This window comes from Mauremys mutica, chromosome 20 (genome assembly GCF_020497125.1).
Source record: "Mauremys mutica isolate MM-2020 ecotype Southern chromosome 20, ASM2049712v1, whole genome shotgun sequence".
Taxonomy (NCBI): domain Eukaryota; kingdom Metazoa; phylum Chordata; order Testudines; family Geoemydidae; genus Mauremys; species Mauremys mutica.
In genome coordinates, this window is record NC_059091.1 from 21,012,826 (window position 1) to 21,025,246 (window position 12,421).

At 52.8% G+C, this 12,421-nt stretch overlaps 1 protein-coding gene across 3 annotated transcripts in view; it reads right to left on the reverse strand.

Annotated features, from left to right (window-relative positions):
* TRIP10 (thyroid hormone receptor interactor 10) overlaps positions 1–12,421 on the reverse strand; it is a 71,647-nt gene that overhangs the window by 33,134 nt on the left and 26,092 nt on the right. For 2 of the 3 annotated variants that reach the window (XM_044994534.1, XM_044994532.1), the window contains exon 2: positions 2,943–3,058. In XM_044994534.1, coding sequence (XP_044850469.1) covers positions 2,943–3,058 — 116 coding nt within the window. Of the gene's footprint in view, positions 1–2,942; positions 3,059–3,379; positions 3,401–12,421 lie in introns of those variants that run through there. The other variant, XM_044994533.1, reaches the window with a different exon arrangement.

The window sequence follows — 12,421 nt, forward strand, 5'->3', positions numbered from 1 at the left end:
GGAATAGTCACCTCCCTCAATCTGCTGGCAATTCTCCTACTAATTCAGCTCAACATGCCGTTAGCCTTCTTGGCAACAAGGGCACACTGCTCACTCATATCCAGCTTCTCATCCACTGTAATCCCCAGGTCCTTTTCTGAAGAACTGCTGCTTAGCCAGTCAGTCCCCAGCCTGTAGCAGTGCATGGGATTCTTCCAGCCGAAGTGCGGGATTCTGCACTTGTCCTTGTTGAACCTCATCAGATTTCTTTTGGCCCAATCCTCCAATTTGTCTAGGTCACTCTGGACTCTATCCCTACCCTCCAACATATCTACCTCTTCCCCCAGCTTAGTGTCATCTGTGAACTTGCTGAGGGTGCAACCCATCCCATCATCCAGATCATTAATAAAGATGTTGAACAAAACTGGCCCCAGGACCGACCCCTGGAGCACTCCGCTTGATACCGGCAGCCAACTAGACATCGAGCCATTGATCACTACCTGTTGAGCCTGACGATCTAGCCAGCTTTCTATCCACCTTATAGTCCATTCATCCAATCCATATGTTCTTAACTTGCTGGCAAGAATACTGTGGAAGGCTGTATCAAAAGCTCTGCTAAAGTCAAGATATATCACGTCCACTGCTTTCCCCATATCCACAAAGCCAGTTATTTCATCACAGAAGGCAATCAGCTTGGTCAGGCATGAGTTGCCCCTGGTGAATCAATGTTGACTGTTCCTGATCACCTTCCTCTTCTCCAAGTACTTCAAAATGATTCCTTAAGGACCTGCTCCATGATTTTTCCAGGGACTGAGGTGAGGCTGACCGGCCTGTAGTTCCCCAGGTTCTCCTCCTTCCCATTTTTAAAAGATGGGCACTATATTTGCCTTTTTCCAATCGTCCGGGACCTCCCCTGATCACCACGAGTTTTCAAAGATAATGGCCAATAGCTCTGCAATCACATCAGCCAATTCCCTCAGCACCCTCGGATGCATTGGATCTGGACCCAGGGACTTGTCCACATCCAGCTTTTCTAAATAGTCCTTAACCTGTTCTTTCAGCACAGAGGGCTGCTCACCTCCTCCCCATACTGTGTTGCCCAGTGCAGCAGTGGGATGTGTAAACAGGGGAATCTCGAGTAGGGGCAGAGAGGTTCTTTTACCTCTGTATCTGGCACTGGTGCGACCGCTGCTGGAATCCTGCGTCCAGTTCTGGTGCCCAAATTCAAGTCGGAGAGAGGTCAAAGAAGAGCCATGAGAATGATGAAAGGGTTAGAAAACCTGCCTGATAGCGAGCGACTCCAGGAACTCAAACTCCTTTGCGTAACCAAGAGAAGGTTAAGGGGTGACTTGATTGCAGTCTAACTCTATACGTACCTACATGAGGGACAAATCTTTTATAAGGGGCCCTTCAATCTAGCAGCGAAAGGTCTAACACGATCCGACGACTGGGAGCTGAAGCTAGACCAATTCCAACCGGAAATAAGGCGAACAGTGAGAGTAACTGACCACTGGAACAACCTGCCAAGGATCATGGTGGATTCCCCATCACTGAGTTTTTAAAGCAAGGTTGGATCTTTTTCTAAAAGCTCTGCTCTAGGAATGATTTGGGGGCAGTTATCCAGGAGGTCAGACTAGATGATCACAGTGGTCCCGTCCGGCCTGGGAATCTATAAATGTAGGCAGGAAGGGGGGAGAGTTTACCCTGCCACTGCCCATGCCGTGCCTGTTTCTCCTGGTGCCCATCACCAGGGTATCTGGGAGGCAGCGAGCAGACACGCGTGTCTGCTCTGTAGCTAGGCAGAAGACGGTCTCCGAGGCAATGCAGAGCTGGATTCACAACCCGCTCCCCGCAGCCAAGGGCCAGGGCACGAAGCGAGGAGTCATTGGTAAAATCCAGCCAACAACCCGGTACACAGCAAGAGGAGTCAAACAGACTTGGACGGCAGCTCCCCCAGCTCCGCCCGCCCTCGGTTCAGCTGTATTCCAGGCTGCAAGCGCCAAGGGGCTGGCTGCCTTGCTGGGAGAGCAGCAGCCTTTGCGGGGGCGGGGAGGGGGGGATTTAACTAGGAAACATTGAGTGGCACCTCGTTAACCCTTTGTGCCCTGCTAGGCCAGGCCAAGCCAAACAGGGATCTTGGAGCACAATGCAGATAATATGGCAGACGTGATACATGAGAGTGGGGGATGCAGGGTCATGTGCCTCCTCCCCCCCACCATCTGCTCTTCGGCTTGTACTGAGCATGCTCAGTAACACCGCTGAAGCCAGGTGCCCTCACTCTGCTCCCCCATTGGCAGGTATGAGTGGTCTCTGCCACAAGGCATGGCCAGGTCAGGGAGGAGGGAGAGACCAGGGAAGGACAGAGCTGTGGGTGGAGCGTGGGATCGGGCCATCCTGCCAGCCAGTTCCCTGCACGACTTTGGGCAAATCCCTTCTGCTGCCTTTGCCTCGATTTCCATTTCACCAATGGGGAAATGGAGGCACAGAGGGTCTGTCTACATGGCAACAAACCCCCCGTGGCAGCTGACTCAGGGCTCGGGCCGCGGGGCTATAAGATCACAGTACAGACGTTTGGGCTCAGGCCGGAAGCCGGGCTCTGGGACCCGCGTTACACAGCTCAGGCTCCAGCCCGAGCATTGACGCTGAAAATATTTAGCCCCACATCTCGAGTCAGCCGACCGTGGGAGATTTATTGTAGTGCAGACATGCCCAGAGAGAGGAAACTGTTTCCTCCAAAAAGTACCGAGGGAGGAGCTGAAGAGAAAGAACCCAGGAGTCCTGAAACCTGGCTCCCACCTCTAACCACTGGACCCCACTCCTCTCCCACAGCTGGGAACTGAACCCATGATTCCTGGGACCCAGCTCTAACCACTAGACCCCATTCCCCTCCAAATGAAGGGAACGAGACCCAGGAATCCTGTGCCGTAAGCAGCCGTTCTGGCCTTTGTCCCCTGCCCTCCTACCTGAGCTGCTTGGCGTAGGCCTGCTCAATCTCCGTCCGCTCCTTCACAAACTTCACGTACTTCTCCATCAGATCCAGCCCCCACTGGGTGTGACGCTCTACGTCATCAAACTGGTCCTGGGGGAGAAGAGGGGGAAAAAGAGAGGTGGGAGGTGTCACCGGCACAGCTGGAAACAATACAGCATCCTTCCTACGCGCCCAAGCGCCCATTCTGCTCACGCCCCCGACAGCTGTGGGCTCAAATCCCAGCGTTCCCCACCCCACCCCTCACAGAACCCCGGGTTCAATCCCCAGCTGTGCCATCCCGCACCCTTGGCGACCCCGCAAACATGGGACTCGATCTCTTGTTGTCCCACAAATGCCCCCCAGCCCCTCTCCACTAATCTCAGACCACCCCCAACCTCCTCAGTACATATTTGTATTATTACAAGCACTCACCCCCATGGCCTCTCCTGCGAGCAAGCCCCCTACAGACGGGGCACCAGGAAAACACAATGGTAGGAGTCCCTAGTGCTCCCCCCAGACATCCTCCCCCCACTCCCACATCTCTGCCCCCTGCCATATCCTCACACCCTCTCCCGCAGATCCCCATGCTCCCCCAGATCACCAGCCCTGATCCCCACCCCCTCCTTCTCCCGGATCCCCACTGATCCCAGCTCCCTTACATCCCCACACCTTCCATTCCAGATCCTCATCATCCCTAATCCCCAAACCGCCCCCCCAGGATCCCCAATCCCGATTCCTGCCCTCCCTGATCCCCGGCCCACACTCAGAGGCTAGGAAAGAAGCCCAAGTGCAGCAGCTCGCCTGCTGCAGGCAGTGGAGGAAGCGCCTGCGTTCCCGTGCCCCCCCCCCCCCCCAAGGCTCGCCCCGCTGGCCGGCAGCCAGGCCCATTCAGAGCTCGGAGGAGAAAGACGCCAGGCCGGGGGGTGTTTATAAACCCAGCCACACAATGCGGCCTTGTTTACGAGAACAGCTTTTGCCAGGGCTCAGGCAGGTTTCACATGGAGACCAGATTCCTCTGCCCAACGGCTCTTCTGGGCAAGGGGAAATCCCTGGCACCGGACCCGCGCCCTTCCCACCCCAATGCCAGAGCCACCCACCAACCTGGCCGCAGCCCAGTCAAAACGCATCCTCACTCCCCGCCTGGCCTCCAGACCCTGTCACGATGCCAGTCATCCACCCCCAGCCTCCGCTGTCCCTTCTCCACGCAACCTTGGCACCATGGGTGCAACCCGCTCCTGCAGATTGGCACAGCCTCACAGGCATTGTCTGCAATGGGATTTTAGCCACGGGTGCCCCTGTGCAAACGGGTACACCCCCTCCTCGCCCACTCCCACCTGGTGCAAAAGGCTGTACTGTTGCTAACCCTGATTTCAAAATCCCAACGCGGGCAAGGACCCGGTTTCGGCCTCAGCTGAGGCATCAGAGTTGTATTAGTAGTAAGGCAAGGTCAACTCAACCCAGACACCCAGTAGTATGAAAAGGACAAAACCCTCATGCTCCAGAGCCAGGGGTCAGGAGGAAAACATCCCCATGTGGGGGGGAACCTGCCTCTAACTGCCACCCACAGAGTTTCTTGCACCATCCTCTGAAGCACTGGATGCTGGCCCCCGTCAGAGGTGGGATGCCGGACTAGACGGGCTCCCTGCTCTGATCCAGTGCAGCAATTCATACGAAGCCACATTCCCTGGCTTACGCCTTGTCATTTCTCTCTCCATTGCTCTGTGTTCTGATGGCAGTGCCTGGAGGCTCAAACCAAGCCCCACGGAGCCAGGTGCTGCAGAGACAGTCCCTGCCCTGAAGACACAGGCAGAACGAGAACTGCCGGCGCTGCGTATGAACTATTATAAAAGGAGTATTTGGAAGGATATAAAACCTCAGGCTTAAAGCAATCGCTGTTAGGAAGCGAGACCTTTACAGGAGCTTGAATTAGGAGACCCATGGGTGTCAGCTAACATTGCCCACTCTATCTAGATTCATAAAAACAGCAAAGAATCCTGTGGCATCTTATAGACTAACAGAAGTTTTGGAGCATGAGCTTTCGTGGGTGAATACCCATTTCGTCGGATGTATGTATCTAGATTCATACATTTTAAGGCCAGAAGGAACCACTACGATCTAATGAGCCTAACTTCAGACCAGGACGAAGTAGACCCAGAAAACGTGGAAGAGGAACACAGCATCTGGGGCACGATTTTCAGAAACAATTAGTGATCTGAGTCCCAGCCAGGGCCCCACCTTAACTCTGCGTTGGCTCGGGCGCAGTTCTGGGGACCCCGATCCTCGGAGGGCAGGTGCTCAGAATTTTGAGCCACGTCTCTTTAAGAAGCCTCAGATCACACACTTGGTCGCTTCTCCAATCACTGGAAGCCTTTTAGAAAGAGAAACCCGGGCTTGATTTCAAGGTACGCTCTCTAGCTCAACCACCAGACATGGGCTGGAGGCAGGACGCTCTGGGTTATAAAGGAGGTCGGGTTCAGCCAGTGTTTCTCAATCCTATCAGCTTAGCAGCTCCTTATTCAACATCAAACATTTCCGTGGCAAAGGTTCACTGCTGGTATAAAGCCAGCCTCGGATGCGCAGCTCACTACACATTGTGCTTTTGGGCTGCCAAAGCCATCCCATGAGGCTCGGTGCCTCTCTCCCCCACAGGAGCCAGCACTGGGAGCCTGGCAGGGCAGTGTCAGTTCCCTCTCCCATGGAGAAGAGCACAATTACTCTGCTGTCTCAGCACTCAGCAGGACAGCTCTCCCCTGCTCCCACCGTTACAAATAAAGAGACCAGACCAGGACTCAGGAGACCTTAGCTCAATTCCCAGTTCTGTCACACAATCCATGTGACATCAAGAACCTCTGTCTATTTCGTTATTACCATAGCATCTCAAAGCTCCAGTCACAGACCAGGGCGCCACTGCGTCAGGCGCTGCACAAACAGAATACAAAAGATGGCCTCGGCCCCAAGGATCTTACAATCCACGTAGAAAACAAAAGATATGGATATGGACAGACCATACTCATCCCTCCTTAGCACAAGGAAACAGAAATAATAGTCAGCCTGATCGGCCGTCTCTCTCTGTGTGTGTCTGTGCAGCGTCCAGTTGTCTTGGTGCAACTCTAGCAAATAACACGGAAAGATTTTATTCAAAATATTAGATGCGAGCTTCCAAGCGAAAATAAAGGTGGAGGAGAGAGATTTAAAACCCAGCCTGTCAGCGAGGAGAGCTCAGCAAACAGGTAGGAGCAGGGAGGAAGGAAAAGTCATGACATTGACTAGAAATAAAGTGAAACCGACTCATTTTAGGCCCGGATCTCTCTCAAGAAGATTTGCTCTGGTGCAACTAGATCGATAGGGGCTACGGGAGTGCAAAGCAAGAGGGTATTTAGAGAAAAAACTACGCCGCTTTTTAAACCCACATCCTACATTGGGCTGCTGTCTCTGGCAGACTAAATCCAATCCACCTTGCACGAAGGAGAAAGATCAGTACTGAGGGATATTTGAAATACTTTGCAAAGCACTTAACAAGCTCCTTCCATCAAAGGCTCTAAGCTCCTTGGAAACTTTGCAGTAAGAGTCCCAACAATTTGTTGAGTAGGGAGAGATCCATGTGTAAGATTGAGGGGGGTGACCCAGAAAGAGGAAGTGAACTTGCCTTAGGGGAAGTTCTGTTGCCTGTTATACAAGAGGTCAGACTAGATGATCACAACGTTCCCTTCTGACCTTGGTGTCTATGAATCTATAGTTAGTGAGGGCCCAGAGGGCGGAAGTGGCAGAGCTGGTGGGGGGCGGAAAGAACCCAGGAGTCCTGCACTTTCACCCCAAAACCATCATTCTCCCCACCCCCGATCAAATGAGGATTAACGAGAGAGGGGCTGAGATTTCATGCCTGCACTCTTTGAAGCTTAAATAATGGAGCAGTCTCCCTAGCTGAGTTGTCAGAGAGGAAGGCTGGCACAGTGGTTAGGGCACTAGTCTAGCTCTTGGGAGATCCAGGTGCAAGACCCTGCTCTTCCACAGAGACCTTGGGAGAGTCACTTAGCTTCTCTGTGCCTCAGGTCCCTAAAAAGGAGATGCCTCATGAGGCAGCAGGTGTAAATACATGAAAGGACGGGGGTTGCTTTACCCAGTGTGTGATCAGTCTAACGAGATACCTGCTCCTGCATTTTTCACTCCATGCATCTGATGAAGTGGGCTCTAGCCCACAAAAGCTTATGCCCAAATAAATGTATTAGTCTCTAAGGTGCCACAAGGACTCCTCGTTGTTTTTATAGAGGATTCAGTTTGCAGAGTCCTGACAGGTTGGGACTAGAATAGTCAATTCCCAGAGTCAGGGCACATCTTCACTAGAAAACAAGGCAGCATCAGAACATGACCTTGGAGTCACCTTAACGAGCACAATGTTAAACCACTACTTTGCAGATCGTGTAGACAGGGGCGAACTGGGTTTAACATCCGGTCAGCTGGTCGGGATGGAATAGGAGAGCTAACCCCAACCAGCTGACACGATGTTAAAACCAGCTTGCGCCCATCCACACAGGAGTGTTTTAATGTTATGTTAGTTAACATGACTCTTCGAGGTTACATTCTGACACTGCCTGGGGAACCATAAGGACACACGCCACCACGCTGTTCAGAGCAGGGGAAAAGGTGACTCATGTTGCTTAAAGAATTTAAGGCCCCCATAAAAAGAAACTTCAGTAATCTAATCACCTCTGTAACATCCCTCCCACCAAATGCAACAAGGAGAGCAGAGCCAGCAGCAGATGGGGCCGCTCAGATAACGAACAACATGCCTGTCACCTGAAGGATCTCAAATGCTTTGCAGAACATCCAGCAGCATCCCTGGAGGAATTTTTAAAAGTTTGAAGAAGTGGGGAAACTGAGGCACAGAAGGGACTGCCGTGTGATCGTAGAGTGAGTTACTGGCAGAGACAGGAAAAGAACCCAGGAGTCCTGACTTTCCACTAGACTCCACCCCATGCTCTAGCCACTGGACTCCACTGCCTCCCCAGAGCTAGGGATAGAACCCAGAAGTCCAGGCACCTAGGACCCTGTTCTAACCATTACACCAAAGTCCATTCCACAGATGGAAACAGAATGAAGTTCAGCCCCCCCACCCCACCCCACCCCTAGCCCTAGGCCCCACTCCCCTCCCAGAGCCAGGAATAGAACCCAAGAGTCCTGACTCCCAGCCTGCCTTGCACTAGTCATTAGACCCCACTCCATCTCCGGCGGTAATTGTTATGCAGCGCTGAGGGGCATGATCTGTTACAGATGGCTAACAGCTAAGGGGAAGCATTCGCAATCAGCGTTACAGGGGAAGTTGAAGTAGAAGATTTACCCAAGATAAAGTCATTATATTAGGGCCAGTCTACACTGGCAATGTTAAAGCTCTGCCACGAACTTGGCTTGTGTCGTTGCGGCAGAGCACTGGAAGAGAGAAAAAAACAACCCACCTCCATGAGGGGCGTAGCTCCCAGCGCTGGGACACTGTCTACACTGGTGCTTTACAGCGCTGAACCTTGCTGCACTCGGGGGGGGGGGGGGAAGGGGTCTCACACCCCTGAGCGAGAAAGTTACAGCGCTGGAAAGTGCCAGTGTAGACAAGCCCTTAGTTTCTTTGGGGATTGGTCCTGCTTTGAGCAGGGGGTTGGACTAGATGATCTCCTGAGGTCCCTTCCAACCCTAATAATCTATGATTCTCCTGTAGTGAGCACAGAAAAACAAATTTTTTTTGAACAGACGTTTGGCACAGGATTGTCAGAACCCAGGAGTCCTGGCTCCCAGCCCCTCTGCTGCTCTAACCACTAGACCCTACTTCCCTCCCAGAGCCAGGTATAGAACCCAGGAGTCCTGGCTCCCAGCCCCTCTGCTGCTCTAACCACTAGACCCTACTCCCCTCCCAGAGCCAGGTATAGAACCCAGGAGTCCTGGCTCCCAGCCAGACCCTGATCTCACTCCCCACTTTCTGAATACAATCCAGGTATCAACTCCCCATCTTCACTGCCCCACTCAGAGCACACTCCCCCCTCCCAAAGCTGGGAATAGAACCCAGGAGTCCCAGACCCCACACCACCTTCTCGTAGGCTGTCCTTCCCGAAGGAATCAGCCAGCACCCCTCTAGGGTGACCAGATAGCAAACGTGAAAAATCGGGACACGGGGTGGGGGGCAATTGGTGCCTATATAAGGAAAAAGCCCTGAATATCGGGACTGTCCCTATAAAAATTGGGACATCTGGTCACCCTACACCCCTCCCCCTTCCCCAGTGACAGCTAGCCCACTTTCGAGCGGACTCGGCCCGTCTGCCGTCGGACTGGGGCCTTGACACTAGGGCCCTGATGCTCTCTCTCAGCACCGCTCACAGGCTTCCCCAGCCGGCGCCAAGCGCGACTCGCCAGCTCCCCTGCATTCCTGCCGCGCGTCGCAGTTGATTGTAATTAGATGCCAACGAGCTACATGCCAGCTTGGATCAGCCTAGGGGCGAAGGCAGCTCTGTATCACCCGGCATAAAAACCCACAGGACCCTGGTTCTCAGTTACCTTGACCTTAATGGACTGTCCCTCCGCACCATAAAAGGGCCTTAGTTAAGGCAGGAAATGTTCCCCATGCAAGGGGCACCTCCAGCAGAGCGGAGCTGGCACCTGGGCTCAGTCAGCTGCTATGTACCGGCCACAGCACGGTGCCTATTCTCTGCTCCCACCAGCCGTGGCCTTTGCTCCAGGTCCCATCCATGTAGGGCGACCAGATGTCCCGATTTTACAGGGACAGTCCTGATATTCGGGGCTTTTTCTTACATAGGCACCTACTACGCCCCCAACCCCTGTCCTGATTCTTCACACTCTGTCTGGTCACCCTATATCCACAGCAGCACACGCTATTACATTTCAGGCTGGGGCTGGCAGAGCAGCTGGGATTCAACTTCCTTGAGTTACGCAGGGTCGTGAAGGAGTCCAAAAAACCCTCAGATTCTAACGTCACCCTCCTCAAGTCTGACTTGGTACAACACAGGCCGCTGGGCTTGCCTGGATCCCTTCCTCTTTGAACTAAAGCAGGATCTTTTAGAAACGCATCCGCTCCGGATTTAAAACTCGTCAGCAAGGGAGAATTCACCGCAGCTGGTGGCAAGTTGCTCCCATAGTTAATTACACTCATGGACGAAAGTTTACGTCATGTTTCCACCCTGAATGTGTCTAGCTTCAACTTCCAGCCATTGGGTCACGTTAGACCTTTCCCTGCTAGACTGAGGAGCCCTCTGTTATCGAGTTTCTGTTCCCCTTGTAGGTACTTATAGATCAAGTCACCCCTTAACCTTCTCTTTGTTAATCTAAATAAATGGAGCTCCCCGAGGCCCTATTTGCCAATCCTTTAATCTTTCTCATGACTCTTCTCTGACCAATTTCTCGACATCCTTCTTGAACTGTGGGCACCAGAACTGGACACAGTATTTCAGCAGCGGTCGCGCCACTGCCAAATTCAGAGGTAATATAACCTCTCTGCACCAGATTCCCATTTACACATCCCAGGATCGCATTAGCCATTTCGGCCACAGCATCACAGGATCAGCTGATTATCCACCATAACCCGCTCATCTTTTTCAGTCACTGCTTCTCAGGAGCGAGTCCCCCACCCTGTAAGTATGGCCGACATCCTTTGTTCCTAGTTAGTTTCCCATCACGTTAGTCTGACAGATCTATTTTCCATAAACTCATTTGATTAGCATTAGTTACCTGCCTTATTTCTTTATTGAGTCCCATTTCAGCTATCCCATTATTTTGCCTGGGATCGACATCAGGCTGACAGGCCTATATTTTATCTAAGTCCTCAAATAGACCCTTTCTTCAAGTCTTGTAGATCTTCCACAATGTTCAAAAAGTTATTGAGGGGGGACAATGCTAATGGTTCAAGGAGCTCCTCGCCCAGCTCTTTTACAACTCTTGGGTGCAAAAATACTCAAGGAAGGTTGACTTTGCACAGAATCTAGTGCAACAGGGTTCTGGTCCACGCCTGGGTATTCTAGCACTACTGTACCTGTGGCTCTTCTATGGTGCCTTCCATCCATAACCTCAAAGCACTTTACATTCTCCCTTCCTTCCTCCCATTTCACAGATGGGGAAACCGAGGGACAGAGACACAAGCCCAAGGTATCGCACAGAGAGCAGAACCGGGAACAGAACCCAAGTCACCTGCCTCCCAGACTGGTGCCCAATTTGCAGACCAGACCTAGAAGCATGGCACAGCATTCCATGTCATTCAGGGCCTGATCCCAGCTCTATTAGCATGGGAGGGCGGAGAATGTCGTCAGAGTGCCAGGACTGCCCTCCCTTCACCCTCCAATAAGCCCTCCAGCAACTCAGACATGGGTGCGGTCATATCTTTTACTGGACCAACTTCTATGCGTGAAAGAGATGCTCTCGAGTTAACATGCAAGCCACTAAAGGTACGTCTACACTGCAGTTAGATGCCAGCCGACTCGGGCTGGAGCCCAGGCTGTAGGACCCTGCGAGGAGGGAGGGTCCCAGAGCTCTGGCCCGGGGTGCAAACATCAACCCTGCAATTAAACAGCCCCTTAGCCTGAGCCCAAGTCAGCTGGCACGGGCCAGCCCGGGTTTTTAACTGCAGCGTGGAACAATGTGCCAGACGCTGCTCTCATTTACGCCGCCGTAAAACACCATGGCAGGCGAGAGGAGTCACTCCGGATCTACGCTGGCACAGCAGAGATCAGGACGTGGCCTGAAGCCTAGTTCCCGGCCTGGAGCCTCCTTCCAGCGCAGCGGACCTCATGTGACCTCCTGCAGCCATTCCAGATGCCTGGCTCTATGGCTCTGGCTGAGCCTTTCCCCAGCCAGGAGGGTTAGGATCTAAGCTGCCAACTATTTATCCTAGGGACTCCCACTCCAGCCAAGTCCGCCCCACCCAGGAAACAATGACCACAGGCAGAGTTAACTGCTTGAGTGCCAGAGCCGTGTCCCCCTTGATACACCCCATCGTGACAGCAGCACTGATCCCTGCAGATGGCTGAGATCAGCCCAGATTTCCGCCCTCCCTCCGTTCTCTGATGAGAGAGAGATGGCAGCAGATTGGGTTGGACAGAGAGAGGCTTCCCAGTGGCCCAGCTTTCAGGCATCAGTGCCCCAAACCAAGAGCAACATAAATCTGGCTCGGGGCAGGGGCCTGGCATGTGTATCAGAACAGAGCAGCCCAGCCAGGAGCTAAGGCGAAAGACACCAATGGATGAAAGACCCTAGAAGATCAGTCTCGTTACTGACCCAAAATGACCAGCCCATAAAGCGTGTACAAAAGTCTTGCAACAGGCTCCTATAAAACTTCTGAGACTCCTTTTAAAGTTCGCAGGGTGGGGGGGGGGGTCTCTTTCATTTACTTCCTGGCTTCCAAGAAACTTAGCAGAATTTGTCACATTCACATGACTCCAGAAGCCGCTGGCTTTAAGAAAAAAGCAGCCACCAAATGGCGACGTGAGA